Below are 25,939 nucleotides of genomic sequence, written 5' to 3'. Positions count from 1 at the left end.
ATGAAATTAACTCTGCTGATTTTATAAACATTATTGAAAATTCAACGTAATAATATACTCACCCGATCACTCTAAACTATATCGTCTGTACTGCAATACAGATCAGAAACGCACTATGTTCTATAGATTAGTTTCAGTATATATGATACGAGTAGCGATAGTTATCATAATTTTTATACAATGAATTTAGAAACAATAAAATTGATAAATACGATTTTTTTATATGGTTATTGCTAGAGGTCGGCGGAACAAATAAATTAACCGCAACAATTTCAATTAATCATTAAAATTAGTATTATTTGAATTATACGAATAAATTATACGATTAAACAACGATTTAACATGCAAAATTAATCCTTTTTTTCGAATATTTCTGAATAATTCTCGGTTATGGATAAATATAAACAATCGTATAATTTCTTATTCAAACTCCGACCTCTAGTTATTGCCCACGGAAGTATAATATTCGTGTTTGTAAAAAGTTTGTGTAATTATTTTCGATTTGACTATCGCTACTCGTATCCGATATACTGAAACTAATCTATCGAACATAATGCGTTTCTGATCTGTAGGGCAGTGTAGTAAGATCTTTTAGAAAATACATTACCCCAAATATTAATCAAAATATCTGACAATATTTATATCCAAACATCAATATCTAATGGATATACCTGGCAAGTCCGAAAATCACACATTTCTAATGTTCGAAGAAACAAAAATATTATGTCCCCTAGGAGGGGTTATACAACCACCGTGTCTGTCTGTCTGTCTCTCTGTGGGTGGGTCTGTCTGTCTGTCAGGCCTGCGAACGCGTTCGCATTTTCGGGGCAAAGGGTTATCATTGCGTACGCAGTTACTCGAAGGGTTGGCAAAACCACAGTGTGACAGTGAGCGTTAACGGATTGATTTGCGGTTGGGTTTGGTTGGGCATTTTCGTCAACGTTCACCGTCGCAACAGTTTTAATTCAGTTTGATTGGATATTTCGTTATTGTAATGTTTATGTGTAGGTTGTGAATGTTGAATACTTATTGTGAAAGTTGACGGTGTGGAGTTTGTTGTGAATGTTGAGTTCGTGTTGTGAATGTTGTGGGTGTGGAGTTGGATGTGTTTGTGTTATGATGGTTGTGGATGTTGAGTCTGTGGCGTTTGTATGGGCGTTTTCTCTCTAACTTTTTCTTAATGACTTTGGGGCGGACCGAGTGCTGAGTATTATGCAACCTCTCAACGTCCAATGGCAGGGTTTCCACCAATTGTACACGGTATTCGTCTTAGTATCAATTTGCGATTTTATGGCGCCGGTCGGGATTCGAAACCGGGTCTGCCTCGTGCAAGAGATGTACTCTAACCACTCAGCCACCAACGGTTGTTAATTTACGGTGTTTTTCTAAAAAAACAGCTTTGGCGAATGTCCTTTACAAAGTTATAACGTTAGGTACTATAATTTATTCTACATCATTTTAAATATTTACAAACTAAATTAATCTTATATTTAATTAAATATTTATACATTATATTAATATTATATATAATTAAATATTTATACATTATATTAATATTATATATAATTAAATATTTATAAATTATATTAATCGTATATTTAATTAAATAGTTATAAATTATATTAATCTTATATTTAATTAAATATTTATAGATTATATTAATCTTATATTTAATTAAATATTTATAGATTATATTAATCTTATATTTAATTAAATATTTATAAATTATATTAATCGTATATTTAATTAAATATTTATAAATTATATTAATCTTATATTTAATTAAATATTTATAGATTATATTAATCTTATATTTAATTAAATATTTATAGATTATATTAATCTTATATTTATAGATAATATTAATCTTATTTAATTAAATATTTACAGATTATTTTAATCTTATATCTAATTAAATATTTATAGATTATATTAATCTTATATTTAATTAAATATTTATAGGTTATATTAATCTTATTTAATTAAATCTTTATAGATTATATTAATCTTATTTAATTAAACATTTTAGTATTTTAATGTCAAATTTGATCGTGATCAGGAATTGAACTCGGGTCGCATTGTAACAATGCGGATAGTTCACCGCCGAGCCATTGACTTCATTTGGGCAAATATTAAAGTAAAGGAACAATTATGATAAACGGATTAATACAATATCTGTATATATTGTTTATTGAACTTTGTTTGTTTATTCTTTGGTACGGTTTTTTGTTTTGTTTTAATTTTTTGTTAAATTCTTAACAAAATTTCGTTAAAACACAAAAAGTAGTTCATTGTTACCTTTTAACAACGCTTAGGAAAAATATAATTATTCAAAACTTCCGTGAAAACTATATCAAAGTAATAATATAGCGCCACCGTGTGGAGAACTATCAATCAAACAGGGTAAAAAATATAATCTCTTTTTTTTTCTCAATTTTTCGAACTTTAGTGAAATCTCGACGGGTGAAAATAAAACACAAAATAAAGGTCAATATAGAAGAATAGGCCGATAAAAATATTATCCTACGTGGAGACTTCCCATCAGTACTTCCCCCGCGTAAGCCTGCAAAAAAGAGGATTTCTCTGATTGGTCGGAATTTACGGCCAACTTGGACGATTTTTTTGCAGTCTAACGAATTCGCAATTCGCGAATCGGCAAGTTTGAAGCGATGGATTCTCCAAAGAAAAGGTTTGTTAGTTTTTTTTTGATAAATGTAAATTAAATAGTATTTAAATAAAACAGCAAACAGATCCTCCAATTCCAATTAGACGATTCATTTTATATTTTTAACTTATAATTTACGTTTGAATCATAAGAAACGTTCGCGTAAGGCCACGATTCTTGCTAAGGCTTATGTTTCCCACAAAAATACTGCAGCAGACGAAATTGGTTTTTCACGTTTTTTTATAGTTTTAATATCTGTACATAGATGGCGCTGCTGTTGAACATACGTCACAGACCAACTTCCCTTTCCTACCCCCTTTCCGAAACCCTCAAGTAGTTAGGGAAAGAGAACAACTTAGGCGAAATATTTTTTATCGGCCTATTAGTCTTTCTTAGTTCTTGGCCGTCAGACGAACTACTCCTGGTGTCGGTCAAAAGTTATGAGGTAACTTTGCGGTTTTAATTAGTATGTTCGGTCTTCGGTCAAGAAAAGAGTTAAATTGTGTTTCGCGTTTGGAACGTAAGTGAAAGGACTTTAGTGTATGAACAGTGCGTGTTTAAGACTGAAAGTGTTAAAGTAATTGTGAGCTAACTCAAGTCAGCTGTAAGATAAAATTGATTGTTATTATTTTTTGAATTGGAATAACCTAATTATACCCTTGAAATTATCAACTCAACCTGTGAGGCTAATTAAATAGATTGGAAGTAATTAGTAATTAAGACAGAGTTTATAGTTAGGTAGTTTGATATTTACTTAAGTGTAAGTGTGTTTTGGTTTATTTTTCAATCACGATGAACTAAAACAAATCTAGTCTTAGACACTTGAGTACCAGTTCTGTACAATTACGTAGAAGGGATATATATTGTTGGGTTATTGATGAAAGTTAAATCTAGAACGTTCCATAGACTGTTCAGAATAAAAATAAACATTTATAATTTTGCATAATTCTGGTTGCCATTTTATTTTCTAATCACTCGCCCACAACATTACAGTTCTGGTAATCCCGAATCAAATAAATTTTCGATATAACGGCGACGGGAAATTATTCTCGTAAATTTATCGCGCGGCCTTAGGGAATATTCTTTTAACAAAATTTCGATAATCTATCGTTTAATTAAAATCGGCCCGATTCCGTTAAAATTATAAACCAAAAAGCGAACGGTCGTTATAATACCCTCTGTAGATATTTCTTTCATTATAATTTGCTTTGTATTATATTCAACTGATAAACTTGTGCTATAAAAAGGGTTTAATTCAATTGTGCATTGTTATAGTACGTCTAACTCACTGTTGTAACTACTTAACTTATGATATTCTGAATAAATTAAAATTGGTCGTTTAATTAAAATTAAAATTTTATACCGGGCGGGATAGAACTGGGATAACATTTTTAACAAATAAATTGGAGAGGTATAGTTTGGCTTGCCAACTTGTTGCAATGGTATTCCACGCGCCGATTTGAAACTGGGGATTAGTCAATAACGCCGTCTTTTAACAATATCCTTTATTCGAAACGAAGCCTACGAAGGTAGACCTTTTTAGTTAAGCGGGAGTGGCCGCCACGGGCGGATTCCGCCAAGTTTTAGTAAAGCCAAACCTATGTTTCTAATCTGCCGGTATTCTGGCATTCTTTGCCTCTAAATCGAGAAGTGAAATAAACGACGACTACAGGGCTACCTTTCACGAGCTGCACTTACTCTGATCCCTGGAACTAGTCTGTGCCTCAATTTCCCTAATTCAGCGTAGAAGTCGGAGCTCTGCGGATATATTACTAAATAAAAGCTCTTAACAAGCGTCGACTAAATATGCCTAGGTGGAAAAAAGGCCCTGAATCTCGGATCGTATTATAGACGTACGATCCCGGGCCTTCTCAATATCGTACAAATACGATCCAGATCGTACATCTGGCAACTCTGATAATTATTTCCTAAAAACGATGTAGCATTACCTAATCACGGGACCATTTCAACCTCCCGACTTTAAAGTTTTCTTTCGCAAAACGTGGCCCAGCTTGTTTATTTTATTTATAGGTGCATATATTGTTTAGATCGAAATATATTATCTACTCTGTTTAGATTTACTCTTTTACCTTAAAAGAGTTTCAATAGTCAGAGTCATCATAACTTGGCAGTAAAATAAACGTTGGCACGTGTTTAATTCTTGTCTCGCTCAAATTACCACCTACGTGCACCTTGGCCAACCGAGACAAAATAAAAACACTCGATAAATTAACTGAAACTGCCGTACTAGTCAGGGCCGTCTTTACGTGATTGGGGGCCCCTGGGCAAAGCGATACGCGGGGCCCCTAATAATTCCAGACAATTTCTTAAAGGCCTAGGTTTTTTTCTGCCTGTCCCCCTTTAAATTAACTTATTGGAGCACAAATACCCCGGTGGTAGGCCAACCGCTGAACATGTTGGCCTAATTTAAAGGGGGGCAGGCAGAAGAAAAACTAGGCTTTTAACCTCCAATGCAAAGTCCATCGTCGCCCGAATCTTCAAATATTGGTTCAAATAAAAAAATGCGACGGTCTACACCGTCTATATCACGAAAAGACATGTTTTAGATAGTTTAAAAATTTGTAAAATGTAAATAGACAATACTACAATTTAAAAAATGTGAAAAACAATATTTGTAAGATTCATCTTTTTCACCTTACAAAAGTTGAAAATGGGGCCCTCCAGAATCTTGGGGCCCTAGGGCAGTGCCCTATTTGCCCAATGGGAAAGACGGCACTGGTACTAGTGGTACACGAACATTTCTGAACATTATCGACAGGTGGCGGTGCGACTATTGAAACTGTAAAATTACTTAAAGCTGACAAGTTGTTGACTGCAGTGACGTAATTACTGCAGTCAACAACTTGTCTGCTTTATTTAATTTTGTTTTTAAGGTAAAAGAGTAAATTTAAACAGTAGATAATATATTTCGATCTAAATAATATATTTGATACAATGCGATTCTAATATTAGCCATTCTCTTTGAAATGTTTTATGGTTGTACAAAGGATTTTAACTTAGTACGCGCAAGGTCTAGCATATTACTTCAGATCACATCACTTGTCGATAAATAGGTCAGTTTATGACGTTTATGGTAATATAATTACAGATCTTGCCCGTTATTTGATTTCACTACTTTTATGGCCTAGAGTAATATAGGACGTGACGTTTTGGTTTAAAGGACCTTGCAATTTTTAACCGAATGGTTTTTGGGTGGATTTTACGCCTTTTTGTTTATAACAATAGAAGTGAAGTTATTATAATACCTTTAAACGTAAAAAGCGGAAATAATATTTATAAACAAAATTGGAAAGTGAACTTTCACCTATTGGGAATATTGAGAACTGCCTAGCTCTTTCGCCAACATTGTGTACGTTTAGATATTGTTTACTTTAATTTTTTGAAAACGTGACATCATTATGCTCTTTAATTCATTTTTTAATGTTCATAAATAAGCTTGTACGATTGTTATTAAACTTTACACGTTTTGTACTGTGTTTATTACTCATTGGTATCGTTTACCACACTCTGGCGGCACACTTCCCACCCTGACACTGGCGAGACACTTCGAACTCACTGCACCTGTTTCACTTAGAAACAACCTATAAATCAGTAGCATTCGAATGTTTAATCTATTTCCCTAGGACAAGATCTGTAGTTATATTCCCATAAACGTCATAAACTGGACTTATTTATGGACAAGCCATATGGCGGACAACTCGCAAGACTATTGTTGTCGAACTCAGCGCCCCTTTTTACCTACAATCCACCTATAAATATGTTGCATATATAGTTTCCAAGTATTTCCGTCATAGCGGGCATTTTAACCTTTAAGTCTATTTTTTCGAACACAGCCCCACGTTTTCACCTAGAATCAACCCTCAAACCTTTTGCATTATTTTTTTTAATCGCTGGTCACTCCGGTTTAGTACTTCTTATGTGTTTATTACTTCATGGTTTCGTTACCGACTCGCTAAAATGTACATTTGTCACCTTTAGAAGGACACAATGGGAGCGTAATTGGAAACTGGATACCAAATTGCATTTAAATCGGTTCAGTAGTTTTCGCTGTAGAGCGGTCTGCGAGGAGAAGATGGAAAAAGAAGAAAAAAAAAATTAAGCCTTACTTTGCCCCCTTACTACGAAATGTCGCCTCAACCCTGTTCGATGGAATTCGTATATGTTTGTCGCGTTCCTGTAACCTTTCAAACGATACATCACTTGTTTTGATACGACCTATAGGTTTTTAGATACGAGGGGGTAAAATCGGCTTCATTCTGACTCAAGATAATATAGCAAGTGCTCGGGTAGGTGCTCTACTCTATACCCGGAACTTGCATAGGTATGTACTACCGTCCCTTTTATGGCTTGATAGATATTACTCTCCTCTACAATTGCGCCGGGTCACTGCATGGATGTGTCCGCTCGGGTTTTAATATAAAAACCCTTTACACTGCGTATCAGTGTGTCACTAATTTACCAACTTTCAATCATGTAATTTGCTCTTAATTATTTAAATAAATTAAACCAGTTTATCGTTTACTCGAGTTCTGGTTCATCACCGCGAAGCGCTGCTGCCATAAAACTTCCACCAGCACGCTCCCACTGCGCCACACTACTATCTATGATGATCAACTGAACTGGTTGCCTGTCTTCATCGTATCCTGTTTCACAGCGTTCTAATTCCTGCCATGATGGATGGTCTTCTACGCCATGACGTCGAGAAGCTGACTGGTCCAGAGATTACTACAGGAGCAGCCTCAATATATATTGGTCTCAAGATCGACTTCACAGAAGATGGCTCAATTTTCCTTCATCAGAGCGCCTATCTCGAGAAGGTCTTGGAAAGATTCAATATGCTAGACTGTAAAGCTGTAAAAACCCCAGCCTCTATGCCAGATACCAGCGAAGATGGCCAGAAGACATTCGAAGCTCAAACGATGTTCACCTCAGCCATTGGAAGCCTTCGATATGCTGCAATGGGCACACGGCCTGACATCGAGTTCGCCGTAAATCGTACATCGCAAGCTATGGCAAACAGTTGCAGACTGGAACGCCGTAAAACGTATTTTTCGTTATCTACGAGGAACGACAACCCTGGATCTCTTGTTCAAATCGGATGACACATCGAAACTTGTGCCTACTGCGACGCCGATTATGCCGGATGTGAAAAGACCAGACGCTCAACCTCGGGAATTGTCTGCCCGATAGGATCAACGCCAATTACGTTAAATTAAATAATGTATATTTCATTTGTTTTTATTTCTTACATTTGCAAACAATATTGACAATAATAAAAAAGTTTCATAAAAGCTTATTTTAAAATGAAATAATAATCAAATTGAAAAGAAATATTCAAAAGTAAAAATTTAACTGTAATGGGACTATACAAATTGTTTGTATTGAAGAGCTGCAATTCTACTGCATTTGCCCTGAAATGTCACTAATACAAGTCTGTTTCTTTACTTCATTTTCACTGTAAAGGGGCTGTTATTTATTTATAACTGAAGTGCAATAAGTCTGTAACGAAACTATTTTTTCGCTCCAAATGTAGTTAGCTGGTCTGTTTTCACTGGAATTCTGCTATAAAGCAGCTGCTTTTTAGCTGTATTTAGACTTCAAAAAAATTGTAATAAAGTTAATTATTTGAAAGTGATCACTTTTCAGCCAAATGACAGTTTCCTTGCAAACTATTTACAGATTATAACATAATGATTTTGGCAGTCTGTAATATGACTGTCCTGCAGCTAAATTGCAGCCATGAAATTTTTGTAAGGTAGCGTACTTAACTAACTTCTCCATATCTAACCTTTCCTCTCCTAATCTAACCTCATTTATCCTTACATTACCTTACCGCAGCTTTTCTAACATAACCTCATCTCTTATTACCAAGCGTGACATATCATTGCCTAACAGCACCTATCCTTACCTAACCTTTACAACTTTACCTTACCCAACGCAACTTAATTCAACCCAACCTTACCTATCCTTACTTAACTCCACTCAACCTTACCTGATCTAACTTTAACTTAATTAAATAACCCAACCTACTTCAAAGAATGGCGCCTTTCCGGACATTTCCTCACCTTCCAAACATAACATTAACCACCTAACCTTACCTAAAGTTTTTTTTTTCAACCAAACCTTACCTTACCTTATCCAACCTAACCTAACCTATCATAACCTAACGTAACTTCATCCACCCCAACCTTACTTAATCTAATTTTGTCAAACTTATCTTACCCAACCCAACCTATTTCAAAGTATTGCGGCTTTCCCGACATTTCCTTTCCAAAAAATGAAACTTGTAGTAATGCTATATTTTCACGTCCACCTGAAGTAAGTATAATTATAGATTTTCGGTTGAGACACAATGCTCGTCCAAATGATTGAAACCAAAATTATTCTGTTAATGTGAAGTCCGACCCTAGAAACTATGCCGTCTAATGCCCGCTGTCATTTTGGCCAGGTAACTTGCCGGTTGATATCAAACCGTAGACACTTTTCTTAATTGGTTCTTTATTTTTAAACGTAAGCCACACGCGATAAAGCCCATTTTCATATTACAGTATTTCTGTACCTTTATATTCAAGGTTTTTAAAATGAAACAAAAATGAAGATTTATATTTAACTTTTAAATAGCGAATTTATCAACACAGTCTGAGGCCGTAATTGTAAAGACAATTAAATTTAATAGTTAAAGATATGATGAGGTTCTATTTATTATTTTAGAAATTTCAATTGCCGTTTACAAATATTTGGTTAAAATTAAATTGTTTTAAAAAAGCATCGATATGACCTATGAAATTTAAATAGTCTTAAGCTTTTTTTCCACTAGCGCGCGTCATAATGTTATTTTCTTTACGCGCGTAAAAACGTTTGAACGTTTCAAAGCTGAGAAACGCGTCGTTGCGCTCGCCAGTGGAAAACAAGCTTAAGTCGATAATTCAAAATAACGGCGGCATAATCGTCGTCCTTTTTCGGTATGGAGATACAGGCCGGAAGGCTGGCAAGGCTGCCAGATTTGGCTAGTCTGAAAATGGCCAACTCTCTCAAATGTTTTCGTTTTCAAAACAAATATTTTGTGGCGTAGCTATCGACTAAGACTATAGGCATAAAATGAAACGTATCATATTATATTAATTTTGTTGATCGGTACTCAAAAACAGTGTAAAGTCTAGAGGTCGGGGATGGTTAACTTTTATTCAATAGATAAATCTCTAAAAATTATTCGTAAAACGTTGTGATCAAGTAATTTATATTTCTGTATTATCCGATTAATTTTTTGATACATTTGTAAAATTAATCGGAAAACGACGCTTTTTTCGATAAAAAGCAAAAATTTTTCGAATAATACATATTTTTTAATTATTCTCCGAAATATTAACCGGTAAAGTTCTGTGTTTACACTTTTCCCGAAAAAATCAATTTAATCATGAATTATGATTAACCGTCCCCGACCTCTAGTAAAGTCAGTTTTCTGCATTTATTTGTAAAGTACCTTTCTCGGCAATGGATAAGAAAATGCCAAGTTTTTGCTTTAACAATATTTACGCAAACGCGGACTCAAACCTTGTGCCGCTTCAGCTTGGTGATTTATAGATATCATTCCTCTAACGCTATTACATCATAATTGGCGTTTAAGGCCTATTTTAATTTCGACGAATGCTGTTTTAAATGCCTAAATGTGGTTGTAATTAATGTTAATTATTTAACTTTTTAATATAATCGCAGTTTCAATAGAAACTCTTTCAGTATGCGATGTTGTCAATAGAATAAATTTATTTTAAAACTTTAGAAAATCAGCTACCATGAACTATATTCCACCATAAAAAACTTCTTGATTTCTGGATATTTGTTTCTAAAAAGACTTTATACTTTTGAAACTAGAAAGCTATTGCCGCGGAAACCAAAACATATTTGTTTTTTACTTCTAACAAAAAAACTCAAAGAACCAATCTTTTGATGCTTCATCACCAGACTAATTCAGAGATTTCATTTACTGAACTTTAATTGCCTTTTTACCTCTCCGAGGGGACAAAGTCCCCTAGGAGGGGTTATACAATCACCGTGTCTGTCTGTCTGTGGGTCTGTCTGTCAGGCCTGCGAACGCGTACGCATTTGTGTAGCAAAGTGTAATCATTGCGTACGCATTATCTCGGAATCCGCGTTCGCAATTGCTTGGAATTAGGGAACGAAGTCGAAAGATTGGCAAAACCACCGTGTGACAGTGAGCGTTAACGGATAAATTTGCGGTTGGGTTGGGTTCGGCTGTTGCTTTTCGTTAATGCTCACCGTCGCGGCAGTTTTAACTCATTTTTATTTATATTTTTTGTAATGTTTATGTGTTGGGTGGGAATGTTGAGTTTGTGTTATGACGTTTGTGTTTGTGGTTTGTATGCATGCGCGTTTTTTCTCCTACTTCTTATTCTTGCCTTTTAGGACGGATCGAGTGCTGAGTGTTATGGCAACCTCTCAACATCCAATGGCAGGGTTTCCACCAATTGTTCACGATTTTCATCTTAGTGTCAATTTGCGATCGTATCGAGCGGGATTGGAACCCAAAACCTCCTGTATGACAGGCGGACGTTCTACCACAGAACCATCGATACTTATTACGCTTTTTCGGAAATTAGACTTTCAGATTTATAGGAAGTGTATATTACTAATTAATAGAGAATTAAATTTCGGTGTTTATTTATATAGAACGAAATTTCGATTTAAATTTTTGCATCGAAGATATTTGAATGTAGCGTCTTCTCTGTTGATTAAAAACGAATGCGCCGTACAGGTTTCGAACCCGGGCCGTTCTGCTTGATAAGAAAGTGCTTTACCACAGAACCACTGACAAGTGTACGACTTGGTAAAAACAGCTTTGGCGAAAGTCCGTTCTTTTTTACGCTATTATGAGTTTATTGATGTCAAATATTTCCATAATGTTGTTAACATTTATTCAATAACAGCTTTATCGAAAGTCTTTTAAGCAGTTTTAAAGTTGTTATCGTCAATTTATTCTGTACAATTTTATTTTTTTAGATATGTATACAATTTTAAAATGTGAAAATAAATTATTTTGAAGTTAAATTCGATCGCCGTCAGGAATCGAACTCAGGCCACATTGTTAAGAAGCGGACGTTTTACCGATGAGCCATTGACATAAACCAAGATAAAATAAATGTAATATTTGTTTGGGTGGGAAGATTATAAACACCCTACGAAGATGTTTATTTTGTTTATTCGGAAGCGTATTTAATAGAATACGAAATTTTGGTTTAATTGAAATTGAAATTATTGCATCGATGAAATTCTAATTAAGCGTTTTATCTATTGATTAAAAAAAAATGCTCCACCCAGGTTTCGAACCCAGGCCATACGGCTTGGCAGTCGAGCGCTCTATCACAGAACCACCGATAGCTGCGTAGCTTCACTGAAAATAAGACACTCATCGTAAGCATAATAGATAATAAAGTCTTGAATTTTTTTATGAATGAATTGATGAAGGCCTAATCTGGTCTTTTCGAATGATATTTTAAAGGTCAAATCTTGTTTTAAAATATAAAAAGTATCTGAGTTTCAGTCAAAGTAAGGGTTTTATGTTATTTTTACTGATCGAAATAACGTTGTTTTTTTGTCTATTCTTGGGTATTGTTGGTTTTTAAGCTTTTTTTTCGAAATCGTTCAGTTTTAGTGGAACCTTTAAAGTGGTTACATCGTGGCTTAAAGCTTATCCGGTTTCATTATAATAACGTCGAAAATTCGTATTTTTGAATGGTAAGGTGTTGCGCTTCTTGATTTTCTATTTTCTATTGCTTGGTTTTGAATTAATTTATTACTGGACTGTGTAATAATATTTTTCTATGAGCTATTTTGCTCCTGAAGTCTGATTGATTGGGATATTATTATAAATTTTTTCTATTCGTTATTTTTGCTCTGAAGCCTGATAATTTGGGATATTATTAAATATTTTTCTATTCGTTATTTTTTATCTTAGCCTGATCGATTGGGTTGTTATTATATATTTTTCTATTAATTATTTTTGCTCTGCTCTGGTCTGATTGATTGGGTTGTTATTATATATTTTTCTATTGGTCGTTTTGGCTCCAAAGTTTGGTCGATTGGGGTTTTGTATTTTAATTTTTTGATTGTGTTGAGCCTTTTGGTGGTATTGTTGGCTTTTAATTATCATTTTTTCGTGTGAAGTGGTTTAAAGAAGGTTTTTTGTGTTGTTATTTCGTAAGCGAGAAAAATACAAATACCCTCTGTAGATATTTTTTCATTAAAATTTGATTCGTATTACATTTAACTGATAAACTTGTTCTGTTAATAGGGTTAAATTCAATAGTGCGTTGTTCTAGTTCGTCTAACTCACTGTTGTAACTACTTAATTTATAATATTCTGAATAAATTAAACTCCGTTGTTTCGTCTCAATTATTTTAATTAAAATTAAAATTTTATACCGTGCGGGATTGAACCGGGATTATGTTTTTAGTAAATAACTCTGAATTGCGGAGATATATCTTTAAGGGTTATCTCGAGAGATTAATACCACTAGGGACAATTCTTCCGAGGAGAGGTATATTTTGGCTTGCCAACTTGTTATTTGACAACAAATAAATGACTTAAGCGGAAAAAACGGGTATCGGTAATACTTTGCAATAACTAAATTGTTATTAATTAATTATCCGGAGAATAATGCACTGTGTGTATCAAAGGAGACGAAAGCTTGGAATACTTAAAAAGGTTTGTTTGCGTGTGACATATATTTAAAAATAAATTTGATATATATTAAGAAAAGTTTCTTCGGAAGTTCTTACATGAACCTCTCTTACACTGGCAAGTTGACTTGACTAATCTTCAGCACATCATGAAATGTAAGTAATTCGTTGCAATTCGTAATGTCATCATTTTAAGCTCAACATTGACATTGTACTAACAGATATATAACCGTTATTTAAAAGCAATATATTAAAGTAGGTAAATAAAATATTTTTGTTTAACTTTCTTGGACGCTTATCGAGCTCATAGCGATGTGAGGGGAACACTCGTTCGCTAAAAAAGTAAACAGCAAATCAGAAATCAAATTTCTGACGGAGAGAATAACCACGTAATGCAATTTGCGAGATTAATCTCGAAACGTTTTTGATCCTTATCAATTACTTTTTGTTTGCTAACTCTGACATATCGAAAATTTGCATGCTCGTAACCCTCTCTTCTAACGCGAGTACTATTCGGATCGATGGCTCACTAAAACTAAATTTGCCGAGATTTATAACAACGCAAAGTTATTTCCTACATATTTTATATCACAGATTTTATACGAAACATTATGAATAAATTTCTGTATGTATACCAATATTGTTTTTAACTTTGAAATAAAGCGTTCTTTCGATAACACAGAAAATTCATCTAACTGAAGTAGACTGCTTAAAGTATTCCAAGGATTCCCTCAGGTGAAGTAAGTTATTTTAAAATATTTGTTTTCACTATAGTATTTTAAGTAAATTTCAATTTTGTAATCACAAATCTTTAACCAAATTCTTTCACCTCTTGTGGTAGTTTTAAGAATCTATCATCAGTTCATTTACGTAACTTATCAGACCTAGGCTTAGCATCATTGGAAATTAGGTTCAAGTATTTTCATATCTTTGGCTACAGCTAGGAATTCTGTTCGAATTTTTAAATATTATTTTCCATTCAGTCAAAATACTTAATTCGAGGGGCTAACCACTGTCAGATGGCCTGTACACCGATTTCGCGTACCCAACACTGATAAAGGTACATACTGTAAAGATTACACGTTAACTCATTAGTACAGTCAAAGGTACACCGATTACGCCGAGTGACTAGGGGGGTTTAAAAGCTCAGCCTTTTTAAGAACGTGATGGCGCCAGTATCATAAGATATCTCTGTTCATGATTGAATATGAATAAATTAATGTTACTGAACCTTATGAAGTTCAATATAGAACCTCTTTCGGTATAAACGTAACCCTGTAAAAATTAATGCTTTAAAACGCCCGAAAAACCGGTTAAAATAGCAACGCCCTTAAATTCTGCCCTACACCCCACTATCCATAAAATAGTAAAATATATAATTATTTTATTTATTATGTTACTTATGGTACCATTAATATAAAATTTACTTAAATAATATATCTATTTAAAGAATATTTTAGTTAAAAGTTAGTTTCTTGCCCTCACAACACTTTTTTTTAAATATTTTTGTCTAAATCGACTTTGTTCTCGTCGTGTACCTCGCTATACTTATCGTGCTTAAAATTCGTGGTAGACTGTCGCAGATCTATCTGCTCGTGCTTAACCGGCGTATCACCGAAAGAAACATCAGCACCTCTTTTTATATTATACTAATAGATGGAAAGGACAATGAAATTAGGGGAAACATAATTACTAAAAAATATATCTATTTAGAGATGGGCAAAAACCAAATTTCCGAGCTCGCGCTTTTCTCTTTTGGAAGTTGAGCTCGAGCCCACGGTCGCGCCTTTCCCTGTTAACTACTGCCAACTTACTAAGGCAAAATTGTCGTTTTGCTACATAAAACATTATTTGACAAAATCTTCAAACCCTAGAACAGTACCATTCGCCTCGTGGCCTACAATTATAATAATTCAGGGGCGTCGCTAGGCTGTTTTAGGCGGTGCTTGAGCCACCTGAAAAATTTCTGAAGCGCCTCCTAAAATTCCTGAAAAGCGCCTCCTAAAGTTTCCAAAAAGCACCGCCTAAAAGGCGAAAATTTCCCTAAAACCATCTCCTGTAGCAGAAAATCAAACATTCCAAAAATCGTGCCGAGCTATCTAAACGAAAGTTCTCGGGTTTTTCACCTTCTAGCGACGGCTTGTTATCTTCCCCTCCCTCAAAAGCAATGCCCTTCTCCATCGGTACGATTTCCCCGTTATATTCGCTGTATGTTGTGCCCCCTTTTTGAAATATTAAGCCCACGTTCAAGTGTTGCCTAATCACTCGATAGTCAATACCCTAGAAATCGGAATTTCTAATCGTCTAGCGCGGAAAAGTTTCAAAAATCGTTCTAGTTAGTTATTGCGATTTCTATGGTCGATATTGACTACATCACTTCCACATAAAGAAACGTCACGAGAACAATTATCTTCATGTTATGCAACAAACACTTTAAATTAAAAGTAAATATTACTATTTTATATTGGTACATGTACCATGATTTCCATTGTTGTACTATAATTTTTTACCCTTTGTACAAGAATTATCGTTCAGAGAAATCTGGCAACGCTAGAACTCGGTAAGGGATTATACTTTATAACTTGGGGAAGTCGCCGTCGGTATTAAAGTTTTTTGTACGAAAATTACAAAGATCGCCGTGTAATAAAAATATTTTAAATATAACATAGTAAATTCTCAGTGGAAATTATAACGGCGTAGCTGATGGATAAGTTTGTTATACGATCGAAATCAAAGTGTAATGAAACGGTTGAAACCACAGATCATCCAAGTCCCGAGAACAATGAAGTGGACATTTTCTCACCTTTTGATGCTGATGATAACGAAGTCGACGTTTTTTCTGAGAGTGACAGTTATAACAAAAATGGGTCAAGCACTGATTTCAGTGCAGTTCTAACTGATTTAACTAAAACAAAATATGAAGCACCTAAACCAGCACTACTCCCTCAATATCCTTTTAAAGCTAGTGGTAAGCAAAATAGGGCTTTCAACCGATGTTGGTTCGACCATTACAAGTGGTTAGAGTATAGCGTTAGTCTCGATTCTGCATTTTGTTACGCTTGCAGACATTGTAGACCCAATAGTGCTAGATGCGCGGATGTATTTATATCAGTAGTATTTAGAGACTGGCAACACGCAGTGAGAAGGTTCAACGAACATGAACATACAGTAATTCATTAGAAATCTACCGAAGGGTGGGCTGGATTTAAGGCTAGCCAAAAGACGGGATCAGTCGTTTCTCTCTCATTGAATGCTAACGTAGAAGAGTTTAGAAAAAACCGAGCTTATCTGAACCGAGTTATAGAAATTCTGCTACTAACTGCAAGGCAGGGTATTGCCCAAAGAGGCCACAGTGAAAGTTCAGAGTCCTTGAATAGGGGAAATGTTTAGGAAATTTTGCGGACCTTTTCCAAGTTTGATCCAATTTTTGGCGAAAACCTGTTAACTCATTTCCCTGGAAATGCGTCTTACTTGTCCCCATCGTCACAAAATGACTTAATGAAAATTAGTGCTGATATTGTCAGAGGCAAAGCTATATCAGAAGTAAAAAATGCTATGTATTACTCAATTTTGTGTGACGACACTAGAGACGTTAGCAAACTGGAACAAATGAGTATTTGCGTTCGATATTTCTTAAACAATAAATTGCACGAACGGTTTTTGTGCTTTGAAGATGTCAGGGATCTTAGTGCCGCTGATAAAATTATGGAATATGATTTTGGAACAGCTACTTGCGTCAGGGTTATGACGGAGCTAGTGTCATGAGCGGTAGGTGCAAGGGAGTACAAAGGCTTTTCAGAGAAGATCATTCCATGGCAATATATATACACTGCTATGCTCATAGGTTTAATTTGGTACTAGTCGATACCTGTCGTGATTTTCAAGAAGCCAAAGATTTTTTCAGTCTGCTAGGTAGTTTGCACTCTTATTTTTCTACGTCAGGCATTGCACACAGGAAATTCAAAGAAATTCAGCAGACGTTGAATATCGTTAAAGCGCTGTCTCAGACTCGCTGGGGCTGCCAGGTCAGATCAGTTAGAGGCGTGAAAAACACCTATCCAGCGTTATTAAATTATTTGAGTCATCCTGATGACGGTGCAGATGTATGCAAGGCAGCGGGACTTTACTCATTTCTTGCAAAATTTTCAACCATTGTAACACTATTGGTTTTTGAAAAGCTCTTATCAGTAACGGAACTCTTGAACAACCAGCTCCAATCATCAGACTTTGATCTGTCCCTAGCTATCTCTGGCGTAAATGCCGTAATATTAACACTAGAGGAATTTAGAAATGACGACCAGTATGACGCTCTGTACGAAGAAGCCCAGAATTTTGCCAAACATTTGGGAATTCAAGTTGATTGTGAGGCAGAAAACGTTGCTGCTGTTACAGGCTGTCCAACTCAAGCTGAACCAAGACCAAAGCGTTTAAGAAAAGTCCCAAAAACTTTGAACACTTTCGTTATTTACGAAACAACTGGCCACAGACATTCGTCCGAAATGAAAACTACTCTTAACTATGCTGTAATCGACAGAATATTTAACGAGCTGAAAGGTAGGTTCCTTGATGGACCAAACATGATCATTTTGAAAGGCGTGAGCTCGATGACCCCAGTACTAATGATTCAAGATCGTGGGGTTTTGTTCTTTTTACGGAATTGAAATTCCAACTGCTGAAATAATAGTTGCGAAAAACTTTTTGCGAAACACAGAAGAGAAACACCAGGCACAGACCATAAGTGAGCTTTTGAACAAATTGCCCAGAAACCTTTTCCCTCAACTGTGGAAATTGTTACAAATTGGTGTCACTATACCGGTAACGTCTGTAGTGTGCGAGCGTTCATTTTCATTACTAAAACGAATAAAAAACTATTCAAGAAATACGATGGGTCAAGGGAGGCTGTCATCTCTAGCCATATTGGCAATTGAAAGAGAACATTCCCATAATTTGTGCGTTGATTGTGTTATCGACAAATTTGCAAGCCAACATGCTAGAAGAGTCAAATTGGTACACTATACAATTAGTCATACTCACTAACGAGACATACCGTTGATATGCAGAGTTCAAACTTTGAAAAATGCAAAAAAGTTAAAGGACCAACAACTTCGGGGGAAATTAATTTTTTTTTGCGTTCGTCAATAATATGATACTTTATTCTAGTCTCGATATTGTAGGCATTGCTAAAATAATAATATTACCGAAATAAAAATGTTATATCGGTCTATTGATTTCATGGTTTTGATTAAACTCATAAAAGGGTTTCTATTTCTATTTCAGAAATAAAATGGTTTATTTTCTTAAAGCGTTTCGTGATATACGTTTAATTTATTTGGTTGGTTTCGGGAGAGTGAAAGGAGGAGAGGACAGAGAAGCCTTCACTTTTTCAACGCTAACTGAATTTGACCGAAGTTTTCTTGAAGAAACATTATTAACCTGTATGGGGCCCCTTGAGCAGGCGCTTAAGCGCCCCCAAAACAGAAATCCTGGCGACGCCACGGCAATTATTATTGAAATAACGCGACTCAAGCTGCCTTTATACTACTCCTAGACATAGTGTAATTAGAGGCGTCCTCTTCCTCAGATTCTGTCTGCAACGACTAGTTTTCTTGCTGCGAGCGTTTCAAATAAATATTATCAGGTTCTCTCTTCCAATTTTTGGACTAAAAATCTAAGTAATTCACAAATTTACGCGATATGGTAAAGTTTGCGTTATTTAAAGGGGAAGGATTGTCTATATTAGGAGTCTATGGTAAGAATAAACAGTTTATCTATCGGTTTACTTTAATATCACCTTATTTTAAATGTTATAAGTTTATTTTACATTTTGCACTTAGCTCTGTGGATTAATTACATCTGTACAGTGCAAATCAGACTACTTTAGTGTCAGACTTAATTTTAGTTTATATAGTTGCTCCGTGATTTTGAATTTATCATAATTTAAAATTCGTGTGTAATTAATCCACTGGACTACGTGCTCCTTTGAAGAGCTGTTGGGCGGTAGAGGTAAAATCATGTTATGTTTTGGTTTCGGTTGGGAGTGTCACTTAACGAGTTCGAATTTGGCCGGCGTTAGAACTCAGGAGTCCTAACTTCCTAAGCAATATACGGACAGACGGAACAATAAATTTAAAAAAAAATGTATATTGTATTGTTATTTTGCTATAAATTACTATAATTGGGCAAGTAGGCTAGTATACTAGTCTTTTATATCCTACTAGTCACTATAATGTTACCAAAGTTGTGGAAACTATGGTTCATTTAAATTATAGGAATATTTTTCAGCATTGAAAGTTAGTTTATACTAATTTTAAATTTAATTTCCTAATAACTCGAATAAAACCAGCTCCTAATCAATTATATTCGATAACCCGACTCGTTAAAAATATTACTCGAGACTTTGTCTGAATTACTTGATTCGAATAAGAGAAAAATTCCTCTTAATCAAGTAATCGATTACTCGACTTGACTTCAATATTAATCGACTCAAATACTCGATGAAAAAAATTTCACACTCGATTCCCAACTCGTTAGCCTAAAACCACTACTCCCACAGCCCTACAAGTGGTATTTAATAGATAAATACGTTAAAGTTGTGTAATAATTTTTTTTTAAATCATCTTCAGCATTTCTAAGTTTTCATTTATCTATAAAATTAAAGGTGTAATTGTCTATCAATTTAACTTCTTTTCATGTACTCGTATTAAATATAAACATTCATGTATATTATACGTGCACTAGCAGGGCCGTGCTTAGAGGTCTCGCGGCCCCGGGCGAAATGCATGGGCGAAACTGAGTGTAGCGGCCCTCCGGTATATACATCCCTATGATAAAATTTTAGTGGCCCTGGGCTACCGCCCTGCTCGCCTCCCCCTAAGCACGGCCCTGTGCACTAGAAATAAAACAGCCCTCTGTTGATAATTCACAGTTCTGTTTTACTTTAAAATTAATTTATTATATGATATTTATTTATTTATATTTATAGTTAGCTTTGAGTCGGAAATACGCAAATTTGGGCAGTCGGGGCGACCACGTTTCGGAATCAGTTTACCATCACATTTAAAGTCGGTGTAGAGTCACGTTTTTAAATAGGGCCGATTGTAGCCTTACGTTTTGGAGTAGGTAACAGGCACATTTTTAGTCTGCAGAGGTCGAATTTTAAAGGTCGGCCAACCCTTACTCCCCTAGGACATTTCGACTGTAAAACCTAAGGTCGGCCGGCATAGCCATTTGCGGGCTTTGGCCGACTACGACCTGAATTCCAATGTGTTACAGGGGCCGTGACACGACGGACTATACAAATTCACAGTATGAATTGGTGTCCTTTCGGAATCTACGCTAGAGTAGGTGTTACTTAAAAGGGGAACAATTTTAGAAGCCACTACGCCACCTATAGACTCTTATCGGTTGCGATCCTTAACAACCATTTATATATCTTTTTTCTAAGAATAAACAATAAGAGGGGTCCTTCACTTCGTGGAATCTCGTACAGGCTTTGATTCCGTGATTCCGAATCTCAAGAATCTATCAGGAATCTTGAGAATCTCGAGAATCTAACATAAAATATACGAATCCACGGAATCCTACTTGAATCGATTAATCACATGAATCACGGAATCAAAGATGAATCACGGAATCTAAAACTGACTTAAGGAATCACAGTTATAAACCTGGGTCGCACTTAAGTCCAGAAAACTTATTTTTAGTGATTTGAAACGATTTTAATTGATTTAACTAGGTTCACACTTTTGGTCGTAAACGGTTTGAAGAGCTTCGAAACCTTTTGAGACGTATCGCGTAGGTGTGAAGATGGCTAAAGTTTTTATCGTATTCTAATAATAATCAGCTAGGCTAATACTCAAGGCACCAAAATAGACCTAAGTCATCAAGCGACTTTTTAAAGCCAATAATTCAGGTGGCCTGGTTACAATGCGTAGGAGGGTGGTGGAAAGCCCTTCATGCCACGCGAGCCGACACTTACTATTACCCTTCACCTCAACAAGTTTTTATGGAAGGGGAAACCGAAGAGCTCGGGAGAAAACTCCTCGAACGAGTAGGGAGATAACTTGCAAACTAAACGCAGAAGGAGTTATTACCAGTTTTCACCCTTTGCCACAAGCTGGGATTAAACCCGGCTCCTCTTGCTGCGAGGCGAAAGTGCTAACCACTCCGCCACCCCACCTTCTCGAGCGTATTACAATCGATTACAATTTGGACGGCTCGAATTTGGAACTTGGAAGGTGAGGTTTAAATCTCAAGCAGACGGATAATATAGTGAGCCACTTTTCAGGGTGGGGAATAAGGAATTTTTTAAAGTGAACCAGTGAGTGGCAGCTAGGAGCAACAAACACGGCACCCCAAACAAGGAGAACGCAACCCGTCAAAAGTTGTGAATTTTTTTTGGGTACATTTTTCATTGGTTAGACGCTTTAGTGCCTGCTGCCGTCGGAAGGGTAAAATTCGGAAATTGTCTTCCCCCCGCCCGTAAAACGTTCAGCGTAATGGTTCGTCTCAACCCTGCCTTAGCGTGTTTAAAGTCTAGCTGCGTTCTCCTTGTGTTTGTTGCTCCTAGGTGGCAGTGACCATCGCCCTGAATGGCCTGAAATACATGAACTCACCCATAAGATGTATCCGTAGACCAGGTTTAATTAAAAGCCCCATCGACCATCGAATTATTAAAATTTCCCGCGCGAAATTATGACGTACGGAATAAAAAGCACCTGCTACTTGATTTTCGGGCTGGATTTTTCAAACAGCAAAGGGAACCTTTTATTAAGTGGTCTAGGGAGCCACTGATCGTCTTCGATTTAAATTTTAAACTGACTTAGACAATTTTTAACTGGTTATTTGCCTGTTCACACCGCCTTTTCTTTAAGATTCAGACAGCTAGATTTGTTTGGAGAATCACGGAATCGAACAATAATCACGGACTCAAATGAAAATCCAAGAATCCAGAGTGGTATCACGGAATCAAAATAGAATCACGGAATATTAAGGAATCAAGAATCTTGATTCCAGATTCCTTTATTCGGAATCTCGTACAAGATTCCTTGAAGTGAAGGACCCTTCGAACCAATAGCAAAACAATTTTGTGGCTCCCATAAAAACATCTAAACATTCTTTAGGAAAAAATCAGTTCCACTGGTTCATTCTTTAACTTACTTTGAACCTTTGTTGAAGAAACAACTTTCGCTGTTTCATTGTTGATCTACCATAAAACCTTTTTGGAAAATGAACCTCCGAAGGTTCATTCTTACTCACCATAAATCTTTTTTGTACCATGAACCTTCGAAGGTTCATTCGTGATCTACCACTATACTGTTTTTGTACAATGAACCTCCGATGAATATAAACGCTGGTTGTTAGCTAAGGATCTTTGATACACTGAACCAATTCACCATGTCATTACTGACTCATTAATTTAAACCCGCTGCATACACTACCAGCAAATAAGGATCATTAAATAAACCAAGACTTATAACCCAGCAAACACAAGTGGTCCCTGGGACGTCCTACGAATGCCTCAAAGTACATTATACGTCCAAGTCCAAACGGATATCCAGACAATGTCGTTGGGACGTGACAAAAATAATATATTTTAGAATTAATATCTAAAGTACATCCAAAATATCGCTAACCAATTTGGACATCTCCTGGATGCCCATTATAGATCCAAAATATCGCTAACCAATTTGGACATCTCCTGGATGCCCATTATAGATCCAAAATATCGCTAACCAATTTGGACATCTCCTGGATGCCCATTATAGATCCAAAATATCGCTAACCAATTTGGACATCTCCTGGATGCCCATTATAGATCCAAAATATCGCTAACCAATTTGGACATCTCCTGGATGTCCTTTACAGATCCAAAATGTTTAGCGATATTTTGGATCTGTAAAGGACATCCAGGAGATGTCGAAATTGGTAAGCGATATTTTGGATCTATAATGGGCATCCTGGATGTACATATTTAGATCTAAAATATCGCTAAACATTTGGGACATCTCCTGGATGTCCATTATAGATCCAAAATATCGCTAAACATTTGGGACATCTCCTGGATGCCCTTTACAGATCCCAAATATCGCTAAAAATTTGGGAAATATCCTGGATGTACATTTTTAGATTCAAAATATCGCTAAACATGTGGGACATCTCCTGGATGCCCTTTACAGATCCAAAATATCGCTAAACATTTGGGACATATCCTGGATTTTACATTTTTAGATTCAAAATATCGCTAAACATTTGGGACATCTCCCGAATTTCCATTATAGATCAAAGATATTCCTAAACATTTCGGACATATCCTGGATGTACATTCTTAGATCTAAAATATCGATTAATTTGATGGATGTTCGGAGAACATCTACTAGATGTCCAGAATGCCGGATTTCATGGAACTGTGAATAACGTCTATGTCCAAGAGCTGTACATTTGTAAATGTCAGGAGGTATGAGTTATATTGTATGGTTCGACGTATATATTTTCTTTTCGCGGCAATTTCTTTTATTTGAATGCATGTAGTGTTTAAAAGGATAAATTCTACCGTAGAACGTATACTTCACGTCCTGTGAATGTCTCAAAGTCACCATTATATGTCCAAGCCCAAATGAATATCCTTAAAATGTCGTTGGGATTTGACAAAAATAATAATTCAAGCAGCTGGGACAGATTATTGCTACTAGCCCTTACGTCTTCTACCGAAAATTAAAGAAGAAAATGATCCCCTTTGTACAGCCCTCTTGTAATAGTAACAAAGTCGATACGTTGTCTGCTAGAAGGAGTCAACCATAGATATAAGAAATGTATATAAAGGTCTAGATAAATTTCGGGGCGTCTAAGCCTAACATAAAATACGGAATTGACACCTAGCAGACACCGAGGAAGGCACGTGACCAAGAGCGCGAGCTCTCTTAGCATTTTAGTACTAAGTGCTTGACCTTTCCGCAGGCCGTAGTCTTTAGACACCATCTGTTGGTGACTTTTAGTATAGTTTTTAAGCCGGAGACAATGGCTCTCGCGACGATAGCATGAGCTTTCTTACCGATAGATAGCGCGTTATAAGGATAGCCTGCAGAAATTACGCGTTTCTGCTAGCTGTCACCTCCGTAATCATTAATTCCCTTTGAAATATTTTTTCTAGACCTTTATATACATTTTCTATATCTATGGAGTCAACGGTTAAGTGACATCGTGCCTCGTGGTTCTACATCATTTCTTTTTGCGGGAATTTCTTTTTTTTTTAAAGCATATTGTTAATAATTAAACATTTATTAAGTGTGGATCTAAGGTAGAAGGTGTTCTTCACGACATATTACGTAAATCCAAATAATGTAATTTAAATTAATTATTATTTTGCTACTTCCAACCGCATTGTAGATTTTGCACTGTTATTCCATTTTATTCCCTATCGGCGGAAATTAGGCTTAATCATGGGCCGATGGAGAAACGGGGAAAAAACGCATCTGTTGTCTGCTATAACTCAGGAAAGTCGAGAAACTGGTTTGTTGTTGCGTATTTTTAAGTCATTGTGCTATTTTTCACAAAATTGAATGTTGAATTAGGCACCCCATTCATCGACAGGTTTTTAGCACCCCTTTCAAAACAATTTGGCGCCCCTTCACAATTTCAAGGGGGGTAAAAAAATGTCGATTATTTAATGGCTTTTTTCTTACTTTGAAGGTTTAAATTACCTTTTTAAATACCTCAAGAACTTGACAGTTATATTTTTCTCATGAAATATCATCATAACTTGAAAATCCGCGTAAACGAGGCTCCCGAAATTCCACAGACGACAGATGCGTTTTTTCCGCGGGTTGGCTATCCCTGTCTTAAAATAATGCGATTATATAGGAAGATCAACACAAAAAACCCTTATAATAACAATTTAATACTTTAAATATTATTTTTATCTACACATTTAATATTGCTTCAATATTTGCCTTAAAGGGGTTTTAAATTCTAGAATTTAGTGTTATAATTTTTGTATTAAACAATTAGATTCTATAACAGATATGCCCAGAGGCTTCTTTAGCTATTAGGCGAAGAACGAGCGCGCCTATGTGCACCTCGTTATGAGGGGCGCTTCAGATTTCAATATATCCCATGAATTGCTAGTTAGAGACGAGGGGCTGATCAATACATGTAATTAGAGGTGAGTCGAGCATCCGGTTAAACTGGATTAGGCTGGTTGGGGACAAATGTTTTCGGGCCGGAAATGGGCGGGTTTTTAAAGTTGCATATTGGGTGGGCTTGGGGTTTGGACCGGTTTTAACTATGTCGGGCTTGGGAATTTGTCTGTAAAAACCCATTACCCAATAGGGACATGACACTGTGACGTTGCAACACGTCACCTATGTTTTTTCCTACATATTTAGGTATACAGTTTTCATGCATTTGATATCCATTGGACGTCCTTTTCCAGGTCTAGTGGACGTCTCAGGCATATCCATTGGACGTACTTAAGTACTTATTTAGGTACAGTTTTCATCCATTTGATATCCATTGGACGTCCTTTTCCAGGTCCAGTGGACGTCTTAGGCATATCCATTG

The 25,939-nt window shown here is 35.8% G+C and overlaps 1 protein-coding gene across 1 annotated transcript; it reads left to right on the top strand.

The window, feature by feature from the left end:
• Positions 1-17,142: 17,142 nt before the first annotated feature.
• Positions 17,143-18,042, top strand: LOC149957286 (zinc finger MYM-type protein 1-like). The gene has a single exon (XM_090166949.1). It carries the CDS (start codon positions 17,143-17,145, stop codon positions 18,040-18,042), a length of 900 nt encoding a protein of 299 aa, XP_090023075.1.
• Positions 18,043-25,939: the final 7,897 nt, after the last annotated feature.

The sequence above is a fragment of the Leiobunum rupestre genome, chromosome 2 (assembly GCF_980474605.1).
Source record: "Leiobunum rupestre chromosome 2, qqLeiRupe1.1.hap1, whole genome shotgun sequence".
In the NCBI taxonomy this organism is placed as follows: Eukaryota; Metazoa; Arthropoda; class Arachnida; order Opiliones; family Sclerosomatidae; genus Leiobunum; species Leiobunum rupestre.
The sequence above is the reverse complement of the archived record's forward strand: the minus strand, read 5'-3'. Positions and strand labels throughout refer to the sequence as shown.

Coding starts and splice junctions, on each gene's coding strand:
- LOC149957286 (XM_090166949.1), top strand. CDS start 17,143: ATGAGCGGTAGGTGCAAGGGAGTACAAAGGCTTTTCAGAGAAGATCAT.